Source organism: Pleurodeles waltl, chromosome 10, assembly GCF_031143425.1.
Source record: "Pleurodeles waltl isolate 20211129_DDA chromosome 10, aPleWal1.hap1.20221129, whole genome shotgun sequence".
In the NCBI taxonomy this organism is placed as follows: Eukaryota; Metazoa; Chordata; class Amphibia; order Caudata; family Salamandridae; genus Pleurodeles; species Pleurodeles waltl.
Genome location: NC_090449.1, coordinates 171,533,580 through 171,560,913, shown reverse-complemented (window position 1 = coordinate 171,560,913; position 27,334 = coordinate 171,533,580). Strand labels below are relative to the sequence as shown.

The following is a 27,334-nucleotide window of genomic DNA, read 5'->3' as shown; positions in this document are numbered from 1 at the left end:
AGGGTCATCTAGGGCTCTCCATAAACACCTGGGTCGTAATTTACAAAGGTATCTTACACTTTTGAGTAAGTTTACACTTTTGAGTAAGGTTACTACTTTTGGGTATTCACAAACTGTGCTTTTGTAGTAACTTACACGTTTGTAAAAACTTACACTTTTGAAGTACGTCCAGTAGTACACATGGCCAACCACTGGTACTGCAGCTCCCTCCCAGAGAAAATAATGGTGGTAGGGACTTACTACAAAAGTGTAATTCACAACAAAAGTGTAGATTACTACAAAAGCACAGTTTGTGAATAGCCTTTGTATTATGTTTTGGAGTGCTACTTTAGAACTACACAACCTACTACCAAGTGCAATCTGAGAATCAGTCCCAAAGCGTCAAATCCACTACAAGAACACAGAAAAGAGATGTTATAAGAATGTAGCAATTTGTTTTAAACTAAGTAAAGACTGGTGTGTGCACTAACAAAATAATCGTCAGCAAATTTAGAAATACATGGCATATATCCTATCCCCAGTGGACCTCATCATCATCATCAAAATAACATTCAATATAAGCAAAGACAATGTTGCTACCACCATGGCTAGCTACTACTTAGAAACCACCAGCAAGGGTAGTAATGTAAGCAATGCATCATTGAATGTGATCAGACTTTACTCCAACCTATTTCAACATTCTCCTGTACCTCTTTCTATACAGAAATCACTTGGCAGTAATCATTAGCATATTAAATAAATCAGCAAAATCATACTCAACTCCTGCAAAATATAATTTACCCATGAACACTCCACCAATCTTCAGCATGTTGTGGAGTGAAAAAAGGTGAGGACTAGCATGCTTAAGCCTTATAGTAATATTGTGTCTGTCTGAAGGATGAGGATTATGAATATTATCTATGTGGGTAGCATTTTTGTGTTACACATGATGAGACAAGACATGCTTTTCTCTTGTAGCTGAGGTGGTGTTAATTTGCTTACACACAGTTTAGCTGAGAAGAGTTAGAGACAGCAGTGCATGGTATAATGTGTATAATCACTATATTGGAGATTTGGTTTTGGTACTTGGATGGGACGGTCCTGAATTATCTGCTGTCTATAGTGTGTGGGAGATTAATTCAGGTACTTGGTAGGTTCAAATCATCTTTATTCTTTGTTGTGAAAGAGCAAAGTCTTCACTAGACCTGTGCAAAATTGTATTTACGCTTGTTAAATCCACTATTTTCTCATTATATGAAATGAATGCATTTCGTGAAATTTCGTATTCAGCAATTTTGCTTGCCAAGAGACATTTCTGCTTGAATTCTTTTCTTGCTAGTGTCTTATGTGACTCTGATACCTGAGCTATGCCCTAACCTTAAAGTTTCACTCAAGATATCAGCAGACCACATTTCAAACCATTTGTGTAAATTTGATTCACATTTGTATCTTGTTTTCTTTGACATTTTTGGAGCAGATGGCCCCTACGTAGAGTCCATTTGTGTATTCCAAGCCAAAGGGAACAGGAATCCTGGTAACCTGTGGCTTACGTGCAAAACCTAGATGTGAGAAGATTCATTGAAGGTTTCCCGCCAGTGTTGAAAGAGAATCTTTTCCCTGGCTGACTTGTTGGATGAATAATATTCAGGAATCAATGATCACACCCCACAATCCTAAATCCATTGATGCCAATGGTGGTGTCTGACTTACTGGGACCAGGTTAGTCTATGCTGATAATTTATCATTCTCATCAATTTAGGAGGTCAGCTTTTGATGAGTTCAGGTGTAGAGTGTTCCTCTCCATAAACTGGTGGATGTCTTGCAGTAATTGGTTTAGTCCTGTTATGTCTAGATCCTATTGATTTTACAGCTTTGAGGTGATAGGTATGATATAGATGAACATGGTGGGTTACAAAATAGGGAAATTTAGGATTTGTGCTCTATCATGGGTGACACCTTCAACCATTACTGGGTTTTGTGTCATGCAGCATGCTGAATTCAGGGAATTTTAAACCAATATCTTTAATAATGTCAAAAGCAAAGCTATGAGTCCCAGAACACAAATAAATTGATACAGGGTAAAATACAGACCTGTTCAAAGGTGCTGCAAATGGGAAGGATTGCTTGGCATTTGTAATGAAATCATCTTTTAGCTGTGATTCTTCCATTTACTTTAAAAACGGCTTAAAGGGTTTTACACTAAACAGTGAAAAAAAAGGATTTTGTGACAAATACACATATAGGGCCAGATTCATAAAGTTAAACTTAGACGTTTCAACTAAACTTAGACCAATCGTCTAAGTTTACAACTTTGGGTATTGACATACGGCACTTAGAAGTACTATCTTATGTCCACATTCAGGGCGGATATCAGCAATGTCCATTGATACACCTAGAAGAGTTGCACACTTTTACATTACCGACTTTCACAATGCTAAGGGCATGATTTAGAGTTTGGCAGACAGAGTACTCTGCTAGAAATGTGGTAGAGTATCTAGACCGATAAATTGATAGTCCACCTGCTCCATTTGGAGTCAGGCAGACCATCATGTTTCCAAAGGTGGTGCCTCTGCTACCTCCACGTTCGGAAACACTGAAGACCTGATGGAGTTGGGGGGCCATTGGCATAGATATATGAGATCATCCACCCTGTGTAGAGTGGACAGCCTGATCTACTTTTTCAGTTTGGGACCACCAGGAAAACTTTGCCAGTTCCAAACAGAAAATAAGGTGGAGATTCTGAATATAAAGGATGAATATCAAGTAGCCACAATATTGTGACCAAAATATCAAGGACCAAAATATCAACAAGTTAGTATGCATAGAGATTTAGGGGGTCATTATGACCCTGGCGGAAGGCGGAGAAGCGGCGGTAAGACCGCCAACAGGCTGGCGGTCTTTTTTTTTGTATTATGACCATGGCGGTTACCGCCATGGTCATCCGCCAGTTCTCCGTTCCGCCTGCCAGGGCGCAGACGACCGCCGGGCTGGAGACCTGGGTCTCCAGCCCGGCGGCCGTCACTATACCGCCGGTGGTATTTTGACCCGGCTTACCGCCGTGGATTTCCTGCGGTTGGAACCGCCATGAAATCCATGGCAGTAAGCACTATCAGTGCCAGGGAATTCCTTCCCTGGCACTGATAGGGGTCTCCCCCACCCCCCACTCCGACTCCCTCCCCTACACCCCCCACCACCCCCCAAAGGTGGCAGGGCCCCCCTCCCCACCCTGACCCCCAACATCACATAACTCACACACACACGACACGCACGCAGGCACCACCAACACACACACACACCGACATACATGCCTACATCCACACACACAGTCAGACACGCACACCCACATACAAACATACACGCACACATCCAGACAGACATACCCACTGACATACACGCACTCACACACTCCGTCTACATACACAGACACACACCCCCATGCACCCACACAACACACAACACCCCCACCCCCCTCCCCTAACGGTCGATCGACTTACCTGTTCCGTCGATCCTCTGGGAGGGGACGGGAGCCATGGGAGCAGCTCCGCCGACACCACACCGCCAACAGAACACCGCCACGGCGAATCACAGGACGTGATTCGCTGGGCGGTGTTCTGTTGGTGTGGCGGTGGAGGCGGAGCAACCTCCACTTCCCCGCCTCCCGCCAGTATGGCTGTTGGCGGCTCTCCGTCCGTAAAAGGACGGAGAGCTGCCAACGGTCATAATAGGCCGAGCGGCAAACCGCCACCACTGGCGGTCTTCCGCATGGCGGTCCCTCGGCAGTTTTGTAAAAAGACCGCTGATGTTGTAATGACCACCTTAATATCTAACTTCACATATATGTAACTTGACGAGGTATATATATATATATATATATATATATATATATATATATATGAATCCATGATGTCTGGTCTGATAAGCAACGCGCCTCACTGCTGGTGCAGACGTAAGGGTAAAGACCAGCAACCCTCATATAACAAACACTTAAACGGACGTCGCACTCCTGGAGTCTTTAGACTCAACTCTCCTTTTATTTTCCAAAAAAGCATGAAGTCTCACAGATAACACCGATGCATTTTGACATTACGTCTTTCTCAAGGTGATTTCCTCTGTCTCGTTGAGTCTCTCCTCGTGTTTGAATTTATAACGGTATTCAGAGATAATTATTGTAAAGTCGTGTCAGCTGGTAAATAACCCTCCCCGTTCCAATTAGGCACGTGATTCACACTTAGTCACTGTTTATCTACACTCGTGCCCCGTCTGTGATCAGCATTCCATGATATTATTAGTCCGATCTTGTCATTTCAAAGCACAAACATATTATGATGTTGTTTATTAACCACCTTCATGACGAACCATGCCAGCTCATATCCTTGATATCACATATGTATGACAAGAACACCTAACAAGTGCTTTATTCCTGTGTTATTTGTAGTTTTTTCCTGTTGCATTGTGGGTTAGAAAGTCCATGAAAAATAGCAACACGTAGCACCACCCTGAAATGTTCATTTCAGTGCCGACAATAATAAAGGGCTGGTTCACTTAATTCCATAATACGTTATGCTGTGTAATTGCCGTTTACTTCACACGATAACATTCCAGATCTTTGGTAGAAAGCAGGCGTATTATGTGTCAATAGCCATGACTGTGCCAGAAGGTGTCCCATTTATAAAAGGGTTAATAATTGGTAAAACAACTCTATCCATCCCATGACAGCAAAGCTTTTGTTGGAGTAAAATCAAATTAAACCACTCAGACCCCAGACCCTATATATTCAGGGTCGCATCGGCAAAATCAAACTGCCCAATACTACTCACCAATTCCCAGTGAGCAGTGCTGATTTATTCCAAAGTGGCGCAAGGCGTAAAAGAAGTCGGATTCCCCAGTCCTTCCTGTGTACTGTACACACGCAGGAGATCAGTATCTCCTCGCTCACGATGAAAGCACAGTTCTTATACCGGGCGCTGTCGCTTATTTAAATTGAATCCATGATGTCTGGTCTGATAAGCAACGCGCCTCACTGCTGGTGCAGACGAAAGGGCAAAGACCAGCAACCCTCATATAACAAACACTTAAACGGACGTCGCACTCCTGGAGTCTTTAGACTCAACTCTCCTTTTACTTTCCAAAAAAGCATGAAGTCTCACAGATAACACCGATGCATTTCGACATTACGTCTTTCTCAAGGTGATTTCCTCTGTCTCGTTGAGTCTCTCCTCGTGTTTGCATTTATAACGGTATTCAGAGATAATTATTGTAAAGTCGTATCAGCTGGTAAATAACCCTCCCCTTTCCAATTAGGCACGTGATTCACACTTAGTCACTGTTTATCTACACTCGTGCCCCGTCTGTGATCAGCATTCCATGATATTATTAGTCCGATCTTGTCATTTCAAAGCACAAACATATTATGATGTTGTTTATTAACCACCTTCATGACGAACCATGCCAGCTCATATCCTTGATATCACATATGTATGACAAGAACACCTAACAAGTGCTTTATTCCTGTGTCATTTGTAGTTTTTTCCTGTTGCATTGTGGGTTAGAAAGTCCATGAAAAATAGCAACACGTTGCACCATCGTGAAATGTTCATTTCAGTGTCGACAATAATAAAGGGCTGGTTCACTTAATTCCATAATACGTTATGCTGTGTAATTGCCGTTTACTTCACACGATAACATGCCAGATCTTTGGTAGAAAGCAGGCATATTATGTGTCAATAGCCATGACTGTGCCAGAAGGTGTCCCATTTATAAAAGGGTTAATAATTGGTAAAACGACTCTATCCATCCCATACCAGCAAAGCTTTTGTTGGAGTAAAATCAAATTCTATCACAGGACCGGAGGCGAGGATTATGCAGATCTTTCTTCACTTTTAATTAAACAGCAAGTTCAAAGTAAAACAAAACATGAACAAAAAAACTACAAGTTCCATGAGCCCGCCGCCATGGTAACGAGTATCCAATGAGGTGCACTCCTTCACGTTGGTATAAGTATCCCGAAATGCGTCACACTTCCTCTTTCTTCACTGCTGTGAGCTAGATAAGTGCCTTTCTGCCTCCGGTTCGGGGGTTTTCTGTTTGCTTTGGCGCGTCTCTGCTACATTGTATTTTCTGTCTTTCGTTCGCCGGAACGAACGTTCCGCTCGAGCGTTCTTTTTGTTTTCTTAAAACCTCCGGCGTGTTTAAATACACGTCGGGCCCACTAGAGGGCGCGCGCACGCTGTTTTTGTTCGGAGAGCATGTAGCTCTCAGCGCTCGGCGCTCGCGCCTCGCGTTTGTTTTCTTTTTTCCAAATTGAGGGTTTTTTGCCCTCAATAACACGTTTGTACCTTCGGTACAGTTTTGTCCCTACCTGTGACACCCATTTGGGTAAGGTTTACCCCATTAGGGAAGATATTATTTTTCTTGCACTTACAGTGACAGAGTGGGTAGGGATTTTACCCTATATATCATATTTTTTTTGGGTGTGCACTCTGTCCAGTCCTCATTATGCACTCCTCTCAAGAAAATGAACCTTTTCCCAACATGTCCCCAGGTGAGGGTTCCTCTCGCCGTACCCTCCCCCCCGGGGTGGACACTTTGTTTTCACAGGCTATTTCCCACGCTTTAGCCCCTCTTAGGGATAGTGTAGCTAAACTTACTGAACAGGTGTCCAGAGGTACGGGCATGTTTGGTGTGACGGGAGCGGAGGGTGATTCCTCTACCCTTTCGGCTCCCAGGAAACTGCGCAAGCGCGACGCGGGGCACCTGGAGGAGGGCGAGTTTTTTTTTTTCCCCTCCCAAGAGTGCGCGCGCGCATACGCGCTTACCCTCCCGGGAGGGCTGTTTGCCCGGGGTAATGGGTGACAAGCTTCACCACCTATGGAACCCTGATTTGGAATCCCCCAAAGGCTTCATGGGAGGTTCAGATGAGGACTCATCATCTTTGGATGACGACTCAGGTCGCCCTTGGCGCCCTGGGGCTACCCTACCAGATCCTTCGGATCGCGCTGATTCTGACTCCGATATGTTTGAACCGGAGGGTATCTACCATCCACGTTCTTCGGAGTGGCGCCCAGACCACAAGGTGGCTGAGTATGTCGCCAGCAAAATTAGGCAACCTCTGGACAAGGAGGTGCGGGCCCGGCTACGGGCGGAGTGCCCACGCCCGTCTTTATCGGATAAGGTCGCTTTTACACCTGATATTGACCCTAAAATGTGTACGTTTTTTGCAAAGTATACCAGGGATCCCAAAAAAGGGATTGACCGCTCCTGGCGAGCATGTCAAGATAAACTTCTTGATGTCCTTGGTCCCCTCACATGCTCCGCGACCTCCTCTTACAAGGGGACTGGATGGTTCGTCTGGATCTCAAAGACGCATACCTCACAGTCCCCATTTTTCCGCCCCATCGCAGATTCCTGCAGTTCATATGGAACGGCCAGATGTTCGAATTCACCACACTCCCCTTCGGCCTGTCATCGGCACCATGGTGCTTCGCAAAACTTCTCAAACCAATAGTGGGAAAACTGAGGTTGCTAGGCATACGCCTCATAATTTATCTGGACGACCTCCTTTTGATGGACCAGTCCAAGTCTCAGTTGATGTTCAATCTGAACACAACTATTGCGCTTTTCCAGGACCTTGGTTTCGTGATCAACCAACAGAAGTCGCAACTTACTCCGACTCAATCGTTAGTCTTTCTAGGGTTTCTAGTGGATTCCCGATCGGCGTCTCTCAGTCTCCCGACGCCGAAGATCTCCAAGATAAAGAAGGAACTGAGGAAAGTCCTTCGACGAGACCACATTTCACTACGTCAATTAGCCAGGGTGATCGGCCTGCTTTCCTCTTCGATTCAGGCCATTTTTTCGGGTCCCCTACACTACAGAGCCCTGCAGCGCTTGAAAGCGTTTCACCTTCGCCGAGGGGTCACGTACTCCGAGTTGATCTCCCTGTCTCCAGAGGCAAGGACGGAGCTGTTTTGGTGGCTGGACCACATGGAGGCATGGAATGGCAGGGCCATTTTTGGTGCAGCCCCGGATCTGGTGATCGAATCAGACGCCAGTCGCCAGGGATGGGGGGCCCGTTGCGGAGACATATCGTTCGGGGGACGCTGGACCCCGCAGGAACTAACCATGCATATCAACTGCCTGGAACTCCTGGCGGGATCTTTTGCGATCAGATCTCTCACGAGAGACAAAGTCTCATGTGTTGTTCTACTACGGATGGACAGCGTATCAGCGATACAATACATAAATCGCTTAGGGGGAACAAGATCAAGAGCCCTAGCGGAACTGGCGAATAATTTTTTGCATTTTTGCCTTCAACGCCAAATCTCAGTCACGGCGGAGTATCTTCCGGGAACCCAGAATGTAGGGGCAGACTGGAATTCTCGGTTTCTCCAGGATCCCAGCGATTGGCGTCTACATCGCTCGGTTTTTCAGCCGATCATGGATCGCTGGGGTCCCTGTTCAGTGGATCTCTTTGCGTCTCGTTGGAATGCTCAACTTCCCCTATACTTCAGCTGGCGACCGGATCCGGGAGCGGCGGCAGTAGATGCGTTTCTCCAGCATTGGGGTACCCTTCAGGGTTATGCTTTTCCCCCGTTTCTCCTTATTCCGCGGGTTGCGGCTCAGGTTCGCCGCCAAGAGGCGACGGTGGTTCTGATAACCCCCTGGTGGAGGTCACAGCCGTGGTTCCCGACCCTGTTGGAACTCTCGTGCGAGTGTCCTCTTCGCCTCCCGCATTTTCCCTCAATACTCCTGGATCCGTTGGGTTCCTATCACCCTCTGGTCCTTCAAGGTCATCTTTCCCTCATAGCTTGGAAGATTTCCGGCATCGTTGGCAAGACAACCGACTTTCGCAGGAGGCTAATAACTTCATCGCACAGGCCTGGGCCCCGGGTACATGCAAACGATATAGATCTGCATGGAACAGATGGTCTCGTTGGTGTGTGGGCAAACACTGCGATCCCATGGGGGCCAGTATTACCGACATCATCAATTTCCTTGCAGAATTAGGGGAATCTGGCTTAGCGTATCGCACTATCAATTCTTTTCGTTCGGCCATCTCGGCGGGCCACCCGCCCCTTAACAATCTCCCGGTCGGGGAGCATCCCTGGATTTGTAAACTTCTTAAGGGTATTAGACTCTCCAGACCTCCGCAACCCAGATATTCGGAACTCTGGGACGTGAACTTGGTTCTTAGTCTCTTGTCCTCTTGGCGGGACAACCAATATTTGTCACTAAAGGAATTGTCAGCCAAATTGGCCATGCTTCTCTGCCTCATTTCCTGTAAGCGAGTGTCCGATGTCAGAGCATTGGATATTTCCGCTCGTATCTTTACTCCAGAGGGGGTCACGTTTACTATTGCAAGGAGGACAAAGTCTAATACCAGGTCGGTATCCTATCCCGCTTTTCCTGATTCCCCGAAGCTATGTGTGGTTCGATGTCTCAAAGTCTATGAGGAAGTAACCAGTTCTTGTAGACCTCCAGGAGTCAAGCAATTATTGATTTCTATAAAGAAACCGTTTAAGGCGGTTTCTTCCCCTTCCGTTGCCAGATGGATTCGATGGATTCTCTCTGAGGCAGGAGTAGATGTTCAAGTTTTCGGCGCCCATTCTACTCGGGGAGCTATGGCTTCCAAAGCCATACAAGTGGGGGGCAGATTGGAGGACATCATGCATGCTGCTGATTGGTCTTCAGAGTCTACTTTTAAAAAGTTTTACTTTAAACCAATTCATGAAGCAGCCGCACTTGTGGTGAGTAAGCTTTAAACTTGCATAATCCTCGCCTCCGGTCCTGTGATAGAATACGAAATTTCCTAGCTATCGTGAAGGAAAGTTTCAATTCTATTAAGGACACGGAGGCGAGGATTATCCCACCCACATACATTACGCTGGTATGTCCCCTCCCGATTACATCTACCTACGTAACAAGGTTGTATACTTGAGTTTGTACATTTTTTGTTTGTTGTCATGCTGATCATGTTCTAAATACATCATGTAGTATTTGATTCAGATGTGATCACACTCTATTTAGTGGTATTTTAAGGTTCATGACTTTATTGCAGTCAGTATGTATCTGTGTTTTATCAGATTTGCATCTAATTATACCTTTTTTGGTAGGTTCCGAGACTACGACCAATTGACTCTACCAGGATTCCTTCCGCAGTGAAGTCGAGGAAGTGTGACGCATTTTGGGATACTTATACCAACGTGAAGGAGTGCACCTCATTGGATACTCGTTACCATGGCGGCGGGCTCATGGAACTTGTAGTTTTTTTGTTCATGTTTTGTTTTACTTTGAACTTGCTGTTTAATTAAAAGTGAAGAAAGATCTGCATAATCCTCGCCTCCGTGTCCTTAATAGAATTGAAACTTTCCTTCACAATAGCTAGGAAATTTCGTATTAAACCACTCAGACCCCAGACCCTATATATTCAGGGTCGCATCGGCAAAATCAAACTGCCCAATACTACTCACCAATTCCCAGTGAGCAGTGCTGATTTATTCCACAGTGGCGCAAGGCGTATACGAAGTGGGATTCCCCAGTCCTTCCTGTGTACTGTACACACGCAGGAGATCAGTATCTCCTCGCTCACGATGAAAGCACAGTTCTTATGCCGGGCGCTGTCGCTTATTTAAATTGAATCCATGATGTCTGGTCTGATAAGCAACGTGCATCACTGCTGGTGCAGACGTAAGGGCAAAGACCAGCAACCCTCATATAACAAACACATAAACGGACGTCGCACTCCTGGAGTCTTTAGACTCAACTCTCCTTTTATTTTCCAAAAAAGCATGAAGTCTCACAGATAACACCGATGCATTTCGACATTACGTCTTTCTCAAGGTGATTTCCTCTGGCTCGTTGAGTCTCTCCTCGTGTTTGAATTTATAACGGTATTCAGAGATAATTATTGTAAAGTCGTATCAGCTGGTAAATAACCCTCCCCTTTCCAATTAGGCACGTGATTCACACTTAGTCACTGTTTATCTACACTCGTGCCCCGTCTGTGATCAGCATTCCATGATATTATTAGTCCGATCTTGTCATTTCAAAGCACCAACATATTATGATGTTGTTTATTAACCACCTTCATGACGAACCATGCCAGCTCATATCCTTGATATCACATAAACAACATCATAATATGTTTGTGCTTTGAAATGACAAGATCGGACTAATAATATCATATCAACTAATTGGAAAGGGGAGGGTTATTTACCAGCTGATACGACTTTACAATAATTATCTCTGAATACCGTTATAAATTCAAACACGAGGAGAGACTCAACGAGACAGAGGAAATCACCTTGAGAAAGACGTAATGTCGAAATGCATCAGTGTTATCTGTGAGACTTCATGCTTTTTTGGAAAATAAAAGGAGAGTTGAGTCTAAAGACTCCAGGAGTGCGACATCCGTTTAAGTGTTTGATATATATATATATATATATATATATATATATATATATATATATATATAAATATATATATATATATCTTCATGGGACATGAATGTGAAGATGTGAAGTTATGAATAGTAAATCTATACTTACCTATATGCACTTACCTCCTCGATATTTTGTTTTTTGATATTTTGGTCAGTCGAAATTACATCTTCAATACTCCTGACTGTAATCAAAATAAAATATAAATGACCCCTGGAATCTGCCTAGTCAATCTCAGGGCAGTTTCAAGTTGTTATATCCTCACAGGTCACGAATAGGGGACCCTGATGTATTCCCCCAAGAGGTTTATACACTTCTGTTAAACAGTACACCCAATAGTATTGTGGGTTATCACATTTATCACTTTTATGAAGCTGGTGGGCAAACTTAGAGCCCATCTAATTAGTCTGAAAGACTTGTGGGCTCTTTGTTGCTAGCATGGGCCCACCAGGAACAACATGTCCCAGCATCCAGAGTAGCCCTGTGTAGTTCCCAGGGCTCAATCCCTATTGGCCACCACTGGGATCTACATCTTCCAATGTTCCTAGCAGCCCAGAGTAGTTCCCAAGCCTCTGTTTTTATTTGCTTATTCGATCATGCAAGGGTCCAGGCGATATGAAAAACGCCCCCTTCCCTCAATTTCGGTCTACCAGTTGGCTGTGTCTATGGGCATGGTAGGAATCTGGAGGGCGTTATCCTTAATGAAGTAACTTGTGCTGAAAGAGTGAGCGACTGAAAGGAGTTACCTTACTCGGATGTGGTTATGGGGTGCAGCCGTAACCTAGAACCCATATATTATCTGTATATATTTTTGTAAATACTGGTATTAGCAGGGTCAATGACGTACTCAGAATGATTTGAGCTGTTTATGAATACTACCAGTACTAGAGAACTCCTCTGTGTATGGCATTAACACATTTGTCATCTTTAGTGTGTGACAATAGGAAATGCCCACCCCAAACAGACGATGGGGCAACACACCCACCTGGCTTGGGTAAAAAAAGAATAGAAAGGAGCAATACACCTAGACGTAGCATGTTTTTGCGAGCACGTGTGTTACACCTGTCTAACATGCATGTGTCTTTATGTGCATTGCCACGAGTGCCACAGGAATATTGTTATTTATTTATTGTGTCAATGTTCAAGTATGGACCACTTGATTTGCTTGTGGCTTGGAAATATTATCTACTTGACTATTTTGTTTTATGTTCGCCATACGTAGGGTACCTTTCTTGACATCTTAAGGGAAGGTAGGCTTTTTTACTTATACTCACCAATAGCCGTAGTAAAGGGATCCTATTAGCCATGATGAATGCCCGAGATCTAGTATACGCTTTGTAGAAGGGCAGAAACATGCCAGCACTATAGCAGGTCACAGGGGCCATGCTACCCCTTACTGTCCCGAATCAATACTTTTAAATAATATTTTTATCCATACCGGGATACCACCAAATAAAGGATCCGTAATGGTTTATTGCAAGGTATTTTTAGTCAATTAACTGGATCCCTGAGAAATATCCAGACAAGTTATACATAAGAACTCTCTCGAGGTAGTCCCACTTGAGGTTCAGACCGTCCGGGTAGTATTATCTGACCAAGGTGGGATGAGGTGGTCAATGATAAAGGATGTTACATTATGAGTGAACCCATCTAATCCAAGCCTTGGAATTGCCCTGAGATTGACTAGGCAGGTTCCAGGGGTGGAGAGCTGTTCTTGGAAATGAGTACTAAAGAGAAAAGACAGAGGGCCTCAGTTACAAGTCCTGCGGTGCAGTGCGGTGCAGCAAGGGCCTAGCTGTGCTGCCCTGCACAACTGAGAAAGGGCAAAATGGGCTGTAACTACAAGATATGGCACTTTTCTGTCCTTTCCCCCTGCGCTGGTGCACATATTGCTGCCATGCGCCAATGCAGGCACCCCTGTACAAGGGTGCAAGGGGGCCTGCGTTGTGGAGATGATTGTTTAAATGCAGGAAAGGACACCTTCCTGCACAAAAACAATCACAAGAGGTGTTTTCCTCCTTCTATGTGGGCTACAGAAAGAGGAAAAAATGGGGGGAGAAATAAAGATGTTTCTCCTGGTTGCATCACTCTTACATCACCCCTGAGGTGGCGTAGGAATCTGACGCATTCCCAGACTTGTAAACCTGGGAATGCATCAGATTCCTTTGGGTTCCATAATGTTATGTGGGAACACCCCAAGCAACATCCATGGAATCCCCCTGTCACACAGTGTTATGTGTGAAAGGAGTCCATATTTACAAGGACATGAAAAGCCATGCAAGGTGGCTTTGCGTGGCCTTGTAAATATGGGCCGGCACACCTGAGCATAAAAAAATGATGCTTTGGTGATGCAGTGTTCTGCTAGGGCCTCGTAAATGAGGCCCATAGTACCATATGATTCAATTGCTGCGTCGCAATGTGTTTGTTTACCTGAGGCAGAAGCAGGGTTTACTTTAGCCTCCTTTTCTCCTCGAGAAAACTCGTGGAAAGTCACGATTACACATTTATAGTTTTTCACAGTAAACTATCACTTTGTGAGTGTTCTTGGTAAACAAAAACTTTTGCGGAGTGGCCTCCTGAAACATGGTGGCTGCTCAGTAAACTTTCAGTGAGTTTCTCTTATGTTTTTTAGGCATCCTTGGCCTTCACACACATTTTTCAGGGATGTTTGTGCTATCCTGGCAGGCAGTCAGTAGTCCTAAACAGCAAACTGTTTTAATGATACTGGATGGTGCATAATAATCACATATCCCTAACGCAATGATTTCTGCTACTTCAATCTGTGGGAACCCTGCTAACGTATACTTACTTGATCCAAGAATTCATTCAGATCAGAAAAGGACTAAATAATATGAAGGAAATGGCCAATGTGTCACATCCTCCGAGGCATAGGTCTGTGTACGGCCTCCCAAATGTATAAATTTGAGTACATCGATGAGTTGCAGTTTTCCTCTAACCATGCTTATGTTAGCCATCAAGAAAAAATATTAAAAAAGTAAACAAGACCCTGCAATTGTCTCATGTATTTACATATATAGTGTACAGGCACAGCTCAAATGTACTGTATCCTTAATTTTCCCGGTTCAATACAATTTCAATAAGCACCTCGCGCAGTGTTCTAACAATTACAAGCACCAATAACCACACTGATCTGATGTCATAGCTGTCATAACAGACTGCAGTGACCTCATGGCTTTAGTATTACTACATTTGCTAGGTGGGCATATAGAATAGGATTCCAAAACTAAAGTGATTATAAAACTTTAATCTACCCATACATGCTAATAAAAAAGTAAGGGCCATATTTATACTTTTTGACGCAAAACTGCGCTAACGCAGTTTTGCGTCAAAAAAATTAGCGCCGGCTAACGCCATTCTGAAGCGTCATGCGGGCGCCGTATTTATTCAATGACGTTAGCCGGCGTTGGCCGCCGGCGCTGCCTGGTGTGCGTGAAAAAAAACGACGTACACCAGGCAGCGCCGGCGTAGGGGGATATGGAGCTTGGGCGCCAAAAAATGGGGCAAGTCAGGCTGAGGCAAATTTTTCGCCTCAACCCGATTTGCGCCATTTTTTTCTACTCCCAACCCCCATTGAAATGACTCCTGTCTTAGCAAAGACAGGAGTCATGCCCCCTTGCCCAATGGCCATGCCCAGGGGACTTCTGTCCCCTGGGCATGGTCATTGGGCATAGTGGCATGTAGGGGGGCACAAATCAGGCCCCCCTATGCCACAAAAAAAAAAAACAAAAAAAAACTTACCTGAACTTACCTTAATGTCCCTGGGATGGGTCCCTCCAGCCTTGAGTGTCCTCCTGGGGTGGGCAAGGGTGAAAGGGGGGGTCCCTGGGGGCATGGGAGGGCACCTCTGGGCTCCTTCCGAGCCCACAGGTCCCTTAACGCCTGCCCTGACCAGGCGCTAAAAAACGACGCAAAAGCCGCTGGACGTCATTTCTTTTGACCCGTCCACTCCCGGGCGTGAATTTTGCCCGGGAGTGTAAATACGGCGCACATGCCTCGGAGTCATTTTTTTAGACGGGAACGCCTACCTTGCATATCATTAACGCAAAGTAGGTGTCCACGCAAAAAAATGATGCAAACTCCATGGACTTTGGCGCTAGACGCGTCTAACGCCAAAGTATAAATATGGAGTTAGTTTTGCGTCGGAATTGCGTAAAAAAAAACGACGCAATTCCGGCGCAAACAGAGTATAAATATGCCCCTCTGTGAGCAAATGGGTTGCTTTGATTGTGCAGCGAGCGCTGATTATACATTTCTTTTTTTTTTTTTTTTGCATTTCAGGCGCGTATTATTTGATGATATAATTAAAACGCTTACACTCACCTGCAGATTGTACTGTGATGTTATAATAGGTCTGCAGCACGCTGATGTCATTCTGAGCTCTCATACTTAAACAATATTCTCCTTCATAGTTAAATTTGTAGGACAAAGTGTAATCAGTGGCGTTTAAAGCCAGTAGATGGCAGTCGTCTCCTTCTGCAGGAACACATTCTAATTTTAGCAGCCAGCATAACGATAACGGCGGGCTGAAATTTTAAGCAAAAAAAGAATTACCAAGAGACAACTTCCTAAATCAGACACTATACACTTCAAGCAACATGTTATAATTTTCAAATTCATAAACTAGAAGAAACATTACATTCCAAACAGTAAACATAACCAAGTAAATATAACATAGCTGCCATCAACCAGAGCCACAGTAAGAGTTGCCTGGATCCCTGTTCCCTACAAGCATATTATTGCGGACAGCTGCAAGTAGCCTAGGGGGCTTATTTACAAGAAAGTGACACATCATAGATGATGCACCACTTTTCTTGCGACCCTTTACCGGCATCTAACGACATCGTGGTTGCACCATATTTACATTACAGCACATCATGGTAGTTGTTGGCAAAACAGCGTCAACATTTTTGACGCTTTGAGGCGCTTTGCTACACTAGCCGGGGAGGCCCATTGATTAAGATGTGAGGGTCATTTTCATAGCTGCTCTGAGAAGGCGGAAAAAATGGTGGAAAAATGATGCAGCAAAAAGTTGTAAATTTCCCTGCGTTATTGTTTCGAGACTCCTTGCCCCGGAACGCCCCCCATGCATATATTATGCCTGATGCAGGCATAATGTGGCACAAGAGGCTTGTAAATATGACCCCTAGTATTTCTGGACCCATTGATCGCATGTCTGGAAACATCAAACCCAGAGAAGGTTTAAGGTATGGGCGAAGTGTACAATTGCCCAGGGCCCCACCTTTCAAGGTGCCTCATTGGAAAGGGAAAATTATCTTCTCTCTTTATCTGCCGGTTTCTCCATCTCAACCTTTAATGCAACATTAAATATTGTTTGGAATCACTGGGCTTGAACTAGCAGAGAATGGGTAATAAACCATAACGCTCTTCCAGACAGGGGACCAGAAAAATATGTCTTGCCTGGGGACCCCAAAATCCTAAAGATGACACTGACCAAGCTCAGATTTACCAGGTACGAACCGGTGTAACCACTCAATACTTCTGGCAGTTGCTGTAATCAGAGGGACGACAAGCTCACACCAGAAAGAGGCTGAATTATGTTGGAGAGAGCTGACAAAAGTGGAGGGATGAATGAGAGGGGTTTGCGGGTGGAAAAACGGAATGGCACGTGAATTGGGATGAAGGAGCAAGAGAGGGTGGTGGGTAGAAAGAACGACGAGTAAGATACACAGCAGGGACTCAGAAGGAGCGAATACAGAGGCTTAAAGCTGTAAAGAAGTCTCTCACAGCAGGTTCAATGCAAGCACAGCACTGGAGGTGGAAAGATGCACCCTGACATCCAATAGCATCAGGTGATAGAGCATAACTCTAAAGTTACAAGCCAATGGCTAAAACATCTTGTCAAAAACAGCCAATAGTTGAAGGGGGAGGACTGGAAGTACATTTCATATTGTTCATGTTGTAAGCAAAAGGTATTCTGTCAGCCACAATCTCAACGAAACATAAAAATGTATTTGGCAAGGGATCAATCATGTCACATTAAAGAAAGGTCTAGAATTCTAATACAGAGAAATGCTAGAGAACATGAGATGAGATATTATATGAGTTATATAAGATAGCAGCATATCATTTGTTTGCTAAGGCCAATTTATTTTTTCTTCCAGCAGATGCATCAGTTTATCCTGTTCTGTTCTACTCTGTAAAGCCGCTTACAGAGTACAAAAGCTCATGCAATTGGTCCTCTTGGTACTAATGAACAAAACCGTGACTCAATTACTCTGAAGAGTGGGATATTTAGTTTGTAAATAAACTGATAACCACATGATAAGCATCAACTTTAAGGAACAAGGTGGACCTGGCCCTTCCGCAAAGTCACCCCAGGTTCTTTCCTTCCCCTGCCTGTCTTTGCTGAACATGTTTTCTTGGCATTAGGACTCTGCATTTTATGGCTGCTATCCAGTGCTAAAGTGCTTGTGCTCTCTCTTTAAAACATGGTAAAATTGACCTACACCTGATTGGTACATTTAATTTCCTTGTACCTCATTAGTAAATGATGCTTTATGTACACAGGGCCTATAAATTAAATGCTACTAGTGAACTGCAGCACTCATTGCGCACCATTAAAGTAGCATTTTAAAACATGTTTCTGGCCTGCAACTGCACCCTGTAGTGCAGTTCTAAACTTGTTATTTTGACCCAGCAAAGTAAGCCTTTGGCCAAGCCTAAGGCTTAATTTTTAATAGTAAGAAGTTACCCCTTAAGGTAGGTCCTAAAGGCTCAGAGGGCAGACTGCATATTTTTTTTTAAGTAGGGCAAATAGGTTTAAATTTTAAGTGTCCTGACAGTGACAAACTCCTAAAGTTGTTTTTCAGTGTTGAAAGTTTATCTCTCCCATCGACTAAAAGTGGGTTATCATTTCAAATTGACTAAGTGCTAGTTTCAGACACGGAGCAGATAGAGATATGCTGTTTAGCCTCAATGAACTGCAAATGAAAACCCTCTTTAATAGCGAAGTCAGATTTTAAGTTACAATTTAAAAAATGCCTCTTTTAGTAAGTTGGCACTTTTTTGCCCAAACCTACAGTGGATTCCTGCCTGTGTCCTGTGTCACATGACTGTGATTGGCTCTGCTGTTGTGGGCTATTTATTGCTTTCAGATATTGAGACAAAGGAAGCCCAAGGGTAAGGGGAGACTGTATCCCTGAAAGGATGGTTGGGTGGAGCTGTACCCGTCCCCGATTACACTTCAAAAGGCCCTAACTGTCGCACACAAAAAAAAACTGACTCTAGGCCTACCCTTGCCATTGTCACTCTAGACAGTTTGGAGCCAAACCCAAGGAAGGGGAAGAACTGGCCAGAAACAGTTTTGTGGAGCAGGCCAGGGAATTCTCCACATAAAGACTGGCACCAGGCCTAAATGTGGTATCTTCAGAATCTCTAAACAGAACAAGCCTGGACCTGTGGAAAATTCAGAAGAACCACTTCCCTGCTGCTGGAAGGATAGCCCTGCTGCTTGAAAGATTCCCTTGCTGCCTAAGGGATCAAAACGTGGACCTGCTAGCCTTGAACCCAGACAACCCAGAATTACTCCAAGGGTCAGTTGGCTGATGTCCTGTCTGAGTTACTGAGCAAAAAAAAGCTTACAGTGGCCTGCCTCACAACTGCCCAAATGACCAGCACCAACTGGACCTTCTGGGACCAGCCTGTGCCCTGCTGCTGGCCGCTGCCAGGGTGAGTCCTGATCCCCAAGCGGTGCCCTTTGGGTAATGGACCCTTAGCTGGCATCAGACCCAACACAAAGTGGGACAGGGCCCAGCAAAAAAGCACAGCTTCATACCGATGGCTTCGCCGGGTCTGAAGTCAAGTGATGCAAAACCTCACAGAGACACTGCTAGACCTGATAGCCTTAGGGTGGTCACCTCTAACTTTTTGCCTGCCTCCCTCCACTTTTTGGACAGTGTTTTTGCTGGTTTTAGGACTCTGCACACTTTATCCAATGCTAAAGTACATATGCTCTCTCCCTTAAAACATAGTGACATTGGTTCATACCCAATTGGCTTATTTAATCTACTTGTAGGACCCCAGTAAAGTGCACTGAATGTGCCCAGGGCCTGTAGATTAAATGCTACTAGTGGGCCTGCACCACTGATTGTGCCACCCACAAAAGTAGCCTCCTAACCATGCCTCAGGCCTGCCATTGCAAGGCCTGTGTGTGCAGTTTCACTGCCACTCCGACTTGGCATTTAAAAGTACTTGCCAAGCCTTAAACACCCCTTTTTCTACATAAAACTCACCCCTAAGGTAGTCCCTAGGTAACCCCTAGTACAGGGTGCTATGTAGATAAAAGGCAGGACATGTACCTGTGTAGTTTATATGTCCTGGTAGTGTAAAATTTGTTTTTACACTGCTGTGAGGCCTGCTCCTTTCATAGGCTAGCATTAGGGCTACACTCATCTCATATACTGTTTGAGTGGTAGATTCTGATCTGAAAGGAGTAACAAGGTCATATTTAGTATGGCCAGAATGGTAATACAAAATCCCGCTGACTGGTGAAGCTGGATCTAATATTCATATTTTAGAAATGCCACTTTTAGAAAGTGAGCATTTCTCTGCACTTAAATCCTTCTGTGCCTTACAATCCACATCTGGCTAGGTTACTTGACAGCTCCCCTGTGCATTTCACTCAGACAGCCCCAAACACAGGATGCTCAGTCACACCTGCACACATCTGCATACTGAATGGGTCTTCCTGGGCTGGGAGGCCTGACACTTACATGTCAAAGGACAGTGGCCTGCCCTCAAACAATGGACTGCCAAACCCCCTATTGGGACCCTGGCAGACAGGATGGAACTGAAAGGGGACCTTTGGCACATCTAAGCCACTCTTAGAAGTCTCCCCCACTTCAAAGGCACATTTGGGTATTTAAATAGGGCCTCTGACTCTACCAACTCAGACACTTCTGGACAAGATACCACTGGTGAATAAACTCTGAACCAGAACCTGCAACCTGCCAAGAGGAACTGCCTGGCTGCCCAAAGGACTCACCTGACTGCTTTTCTGCAAAAGACTGCCGCCCTGCTGTTGCCCTGCTGCCTGGCTGCCCTCTGGCTCTGCTGAAAAGTGCTCTCCAAGGGCTTGGATAGATCTTGCCTCCTGTTCCTTGAAGTCTCAGGACCAAAGAGACTTCCTCCTGCAAAGAACTCCTTGTGCGGTGAAAATTCGACCCACAGCCTGCTAGAAACGAAGCACAGCTTGCATCGCGAGGAGAAAATCACTGCACGCCGAACCGGAACGACGCAGCCCGGCTCCCCGAGAAGAGACCGACGCAGTGCCAGCATTGTGACCGAAACTTCGACGCATGGCCCACTGGATCGACGCAGAAGAGCCAGAACGACGCAGCCCAACTTCCTGCAAGAAAAATCGATGCAGCGCCTGCCGTGCAGCAGAAATTTCCACGCATTGCCCACCAGATCTGTCCAGCTCCTGTGACTTCGTCCTGAACACCCAGAATTTCTCTGCATCATTCCTGGGATGTCCGAACACCCCGCAACCCAAAGAGGATCCAAGTCCACACGCCGGATATCGATGCAAAGCCTTCCCTGCGTGAAAACTTATCGACGCATCGCCTGTGTGCGCCAGAGAAATCGATGCACACCTCCCCGTTTTCCACACATTACTCCTCTGCGGCCCCTTGTGGAGATTTTCAACGCAAACAGGTATTTTGTGCTTGCAAGAGACACTTGTTGCTTCTTAAGAACTAAAGACTCTTTTTATCATTCTCTAAAGTGATATTTTAACTTTTACTTATCAAATCTTGATAGTTTTGACCTTCATTTATCCAGATAAATATTTATATTTTTCTAAACACTGTGTGGTGTATTTTTATTGTGCTATACTGTGTTATTGCACAAATACTTTACACATCGCCTTCTAAGTTAAGCCTGACTGCTCAGTGCCAAGCTACCAGAGGGTGGGCACAGGATAATTTGGATTGTGTGTGACTTACCCTGACTAGAGTGAGGGTCCTTGCTTGGACAGGGGGTAACCTGACTGCCAACCAAAGACTCCATTTCTAAGAGACACATGATGCAGTACCCGTCTGAAAGTGTTTCAGGATCCAGCACAGGGTGATACTGAACCCATCAGAGCAATACAGCTCCAACCTGAGGGCTAAATTGGATACAAACACAAGCAACATAAAGCCTCACAAAGCAACACTGTGCAGATCTCACATCAAAGACATAAGGTACAACTCCCAGCAAGCCGAACGCGATCCTCTACCCGGTATACGATTCCTGCTGGTTTGCCTGAACTTGTGACCTTGTCCTGATCCTGCGTAGCCATAATACTCACCATTGGTGCTTCACACCTTTTGGAACTTGTTTTACCAAAAACTTTAAAACTGGTATCTTCAGTTCTACAGATTGGATTTTAGATTGTTTTGTTGTTATTTTATTTATTAAATTGTATTCTATTTCTCTAATTGGTTTGGGATTTTCTTCTGCTGTGTTTTCACTTTATTACTGTTTATGTGCTGCAGACATATTTGACAAGATGCCTCTAAATTAAGCCTCACTGTCTTAGTGTCAAACTACCAGAGGGTTAAATGCTAGTTAATTTAGCGACTTTTGTGGTTCATTTTGACAAGGATTGTGTTTACAATTTAACTAATAACCCAATTTCTTACAGAACAGGTTTAATCAATTTCAGTTTCGCTCCTTGGACATGGAAGGCTCTGGCACCCCATTTACCACATCTAAATCTGGGGATAATAAACAACTGTTTCGATGTTGAATTCATAGGTTGTTTTAAGTTTTTCATAATTGTTTCTAAAACATGGAGGGCCTCTGATGAAGATGTTCCCGTTTCAGAACTCTTAGATGGAAAAATCAAGTGTTAAATACAGCTACCACCTAAGCATGGATGTAATTTAGGGGTTCGCCAGGAGTTGCAGCTGCGACACCTGGTTTGTCCCTTGCTACTCGTGGAACTGCCTTTGAGACCCCTGGCCTCAGGAGTGGCAAAATCAGTGCCAAGAGCACAAGGGACTCAATATTCCTTATTTTCTGCCTGTTTTTCTTTACACTAATAGTGATTAATGTTACATTATTCACTATTAGTGTGATACAAAATGGAGCAGATGTCTGGGTGATAGTTTGCTAAGTGGGAGAGTAGGCATGTGTGTGAGAAAATGTTTTTGTGTGTATAAATATGTGTGTGTGAGTGAACGTGAGTGAGAGTCAAGTGAATGGTAGTGAGTGAGATTGTGAGATAAGGCCCAGATTGTCTATTCTATGATGCAAGGCAATGCTTTACCAAAGTTGCTGCACTGCCTTGCATCAAAGAGGGTGCATTTTCTCTCTCGCAGTTAACTGGTTCACTTTTGGCTGCCACGAGCCAAAACACAAACCTTTGAGCCAGGATGCCAGTTAGATGCATTCTCTGAAGCATACGTTTCCTTAAAGGGGTTCCTTTCTGTGCAAAAACTATGATTTAAGGCATTTCCCACTTTGTATGTGTGCTGTACAATACAGCACACAATAGTAGTTGGAAAAATGAGAAGAAATTAAAATTCTCCTTGCTAAGCCTGCCTCGAGGAGGTATAACAATTTGGTGCAAATTCCTCGCTACCAATCTTTATAAATAGAGATTTGTATCAAAACCCATGGGTGGTTGCATGGGAACCCAAATGCCACATCCCTGGAACACCCCCTTGATACATAATGATGCAAGTCAGAACATAGCGCAGCGTTGCAATACTATCCGATGCAAATACTCAATTGTTTGGATGTTAAGTCATGCCTTCCTGGAAAATACCAGGGTCAGGGGCCATTTGTCACTTTCTGTGATTTTAGTTCATTAGCACCCATGCACCTGAGAAGCAAGTTCTACAGCATCCATGTTCCTTCTTAGTGGAGTAGGGGCATGGCATGAGCCCATCGACTGAGGACATAAACACTGATCTCAGTTTAATTAACCAATTTCAGTGTCCAAGAACTTCATTTTAGGTAGTTTGAGGTGTAAACTTCTTTTACTAATCCATTAGTGGACAGCATCCATAATTTAGGCACTGGTGTATCATTGGAAAACCACAATAGTGGATGCAAATAATGCAGAGCTTTTTATGGGCTACCAAGCAAGTACTAATATGTTGCATTGTACAATGTGTATTCATTGAGGGTCACAAAAGTTCCTTCTATTTTGCAACCTTCCATGAATGGCTGAGACCCAAGGCAGGCTTCTGAGGGTGCGGCTTCAAAAATGTTGACATCCTTGGACGACACTAGAAGAGGATGGGAGTAGAATGTAATGGTCCCATGAATCACTTTCTGTTGTCACAAGGCCACCCAACACAATTCCTGAATGCAACTGTCCCACAGGGATAGCTTCAGCTTTACCAATCAGATAGCTATTGAAGGCAACTGTCAGTATCTGATCAGTGGAACTGTACTTGCAAATCACCGATCTAAATTATTGTGCCCCCAAAATAGAAGGGGGTGCCCCTTTCATGTTCTCCCCTGCTTATGATTCATAATGATTTACAAAACCATTTCAGGGAGCCAGAAAGACTTTTCTGACTTGTAAAAAGCGTTTCTTACATAGTTGTATACAAGACCTCAAATGCAGGTGAGGGCCAGTGATATGCCTTTCGAAGTGAATATTGCACAAGGTCTTCATATCACCTTCATTCATATAATAATGAGAGCAAGCACAAAGGGGAGGTAGACTAGATGGACCAAAAATCTGTTGAATAAGTCTAATAACAAACATTGAGGGAGGTCACAATGGTGGAGTGTGGAGGTGTAGGTGTAAGCTCCAACATCTAATGACTATGATTTGTTCAAAACATATTAACGTGTCTATAGAAGAGCATGGTCACTAATGCACTGTAAATGACTGAATTACAATCTGAGGATAAAATGTGACAAATGTCCCTGCATTTTAAGTAAAATCAGCATGCCACCACAAACTTAATTAATGCAGGCACTGGCAGCAATAAACCCAGACAGCGAAATGTTGTTTTTTGTTCCATTATTGATTAATCCCCTGGTATTGAGTGGTAAATTCATTCTAAAGTCTCTGGATCACACCCTTCTATCATAAGCCACCATTACCTAGCCACAAGGTAGTTGGCAGCTTCAACAGCAGATGACAACTGCCATAAACACAACCCTTGGGTGCCAGTACACATGTTTCTGACACTTGGCCAGTGGAAGCTGGGCTTACAACAGCTGGGATTGTCTCCCTCTTAAGGCTTCTACTCTGATTGCCACAGCCTGGCAAAACCCAGAGCTTGGTGTGTGGAGGCCACAAGACACAATGGAGGGCTAATTGATTTTGTCTAAAGCCCACTGAACAATCCCTCAGAGGAGGTGAAGTCCTGCTACGACATCTTCCAGGGAGTGTGTTCAATTTAATACATTATAATGTTGTTCTGTTCGAATTGGGGTCCCTAGTTGGAAAGGGAGGTGATGGGCCAGTTCCTTACTGCCACAAAGGAGGTGATGATTATTTGTGGTATGAAGCTTTGTTTCCTTACTGCAGTACGGTGTCGATGAAAAAAATGGTGCCCCAGGATGATGTGTTGATGATGCATCAAAAGTCATGCTGTGATGAGTCTATCTCACAGCGATGAAGCAGGCACTGCATCGGGTCAGGGCGTTGCGTCACAGACTTTGGTGATGCAGTGATCAAAACTCACATACCAGTTGTTCTTCTGATGCTATGCAAAGGAAAGCTGGGAATGGTATTGAAAACCATGGTTGATGCATCAAGCTGGGACCACAATCCGGTGCAGGCAGCGGTGATGCATCGAATCTTTACAGCGATGTGTCAGTTCGGAATGACGCTGAAAGTCGATGAATGGATTTTCTTCTTGTAGCACCAAAAACCTCTTTTAAGGGCCCAGATGTGGATTTGGCACAACTTGACAGGACAGGGCTCTCAGCAGAGGAGCCCAGAAGCTGGCAGAAGAATTCTTTGATGTCCTTGAACCATCTTAAACCGGAGTGAAGCCCACCTGAAGTCCTTGAAGAACCTTGGAAAGCAGGATGTAGAAAGCAAAGTCCAGTCCTTTCACTCCCAGGACAGAAGCAGCAAGCAGCAGACCAGCACAACAAAGCAACAGGAAGAGTGACAGTTCATCTTATAGCATGCAGCTCTTCTTCCTGGAAGAATGTCCTCAGTCAAGAAGTGTTCCTACTATGTGGGGTCAGAGGTCCAGTATTTATACCCATTTCAGTTTCTAAAGTAGGCAAACTTCAAAGAGAAGTATGTGTAGTGCACAAGACCCTGCCTTTCCCTGCCCTGGCCCCAGACACACTCCAGGGGTTTGGAGTCTGCTTTATGTAAGGACAGCCACAGCCCTAGTCAGGTGCAAGTGCCAGCTCCTTACACCACTGTAGCTCAGGAAGATCCATCAGCCTGGTGATGTGCCATCAGGATATGCAGGGCACACCTCAGCTCCCTTTGTGTGACTGTCTAGAGTGAATGCACAAACAGCCCAACTGTCGTCCTGACCCAGACATATTCAGCAGAAAGGCAAAGGCACAGAATGGATAAGCAAGAAAATGCCCACTTTCTAAAAGTGGCATTTTCAAACTTACAATTCAAAAATCTACTTCATCAAAAGATTTAATTTTAAATTGTGAGCTCAGAGTCCCTAAACTGCATATCTCTATCTGCTCCCGATGGCAAATTACACCAAAAAGAGATTTCATGGCAATCCCCATCTTACTTTATGGGAGAGATAGGCATTGCAATAGTGAAAAACAAATGCATCAGTATTTCACTACCAGGACATGTAAAACACACCAGTACATATCCTACCTTTTAAATACACCGCAGCCCATGGGTCTGCCTTGGGCCTACATTAGGAATGACTTACAGGTAGTAAAAACGAAGGTTTGGGCCTGGAAAAATGATGCACTTGCCAGGTAGAAACTGTAGTTTAAAACCGCACACAACCAGACACTGCAGTGACAGGTCTGAGACATTTGTAGAGGGCTATTCATGTGGGTGGCACAATCAGCGCTGTAGTCCCACTTGTAGCATTTGACTTACAGGCCCTGGACACACATTGTGCACTTTACGAGGGACTTACTAATAAATCAAGTATGGCAATCGTGGATAAACCAATTGCCAATTCTTTTTAGACAGGGACCATATGCACTTTAGCAATGGTTAGCAGTGGTAAAGTGCCCTGAGTACTAAAGCCAACAAAAACAGGTTAGAAAAAATAGGAGGACGTTTGGGGATAACCCTGCAAAAAGGGCCAGGTCCAACATGTTCCATTTATAATCTAGGTCACATTTAGGGTACACATACCATCTGAGTTGATTCCTATTTCACTAAGAGCATACTCTCACTTGAAAATAAACTTCTTAACTAAATGGATGTACTACAGTGAAACACTTCCATGTGTTAAATAAATACACGTTTTGAATTTTGTAAACACTTTATCGTATTCTAACATTATCTTTGTTGCATGATCTACATGACAATTATTTTCAAGGCTTTTCTCGAGGAAAGACTGTTAGATCCTGAGCCGACCCTTGGCTCTCACTCCAGTCTCTCTGTTAATTTGTTGGCCTGCCACCTCTAGTTCACTTCAGACTTAAAAGAACTGATTGCAACAACTGGGGCGCAATGCTGGATAGAATTATTACAGGGGAAGTAGAAATGAATGGAAATTAATCACATTATCAAAAGCAGGGGAAGAGAATAAAAAAAGTAAAGGAAATAACGAATCCACATTACGAAAAATGTTTCTAACATAAAAGTACAGATCATAAAATGCAGTCATCAAGTTCAGTCATCAAGGTGCTAAATTTTCTGACGTTGTCCATGTGTCAGACTTTACACGGAGAATTGTATAACATTGTTTTATTTAGTTTTCAAGAATGCTGTCATGCGTTAAGTGCTCCTGAGAATAACAAAG

General features: G+C 44.3%; 1 protein-coding gene across 2 annotated transcripts in view; it reads right to left on the bottom strand.

Moving 5' to 3' along the window:
* Nucleotides 1-27,334, bottom strand: part of TMEM130 (transmembrane protein 130) — a 246,792-nt gene that overhangs the window by 23,837 nt on the left and 195,621 nt on the right. For both annotated transcript variants that reach the window (XM_069210131.1, XM_069210133.1), the window contains exon 6: nucleotides 15,756-15,958. In XM_069210131.1, coding sequence (XP_069066232.1) covers nucleotides 15,756-15,958 — 203 coding nt within the window. The remainder of the gene's footprint in view (nucleotides 1-15,755; nucleotides 15,959-27,334) is intronic.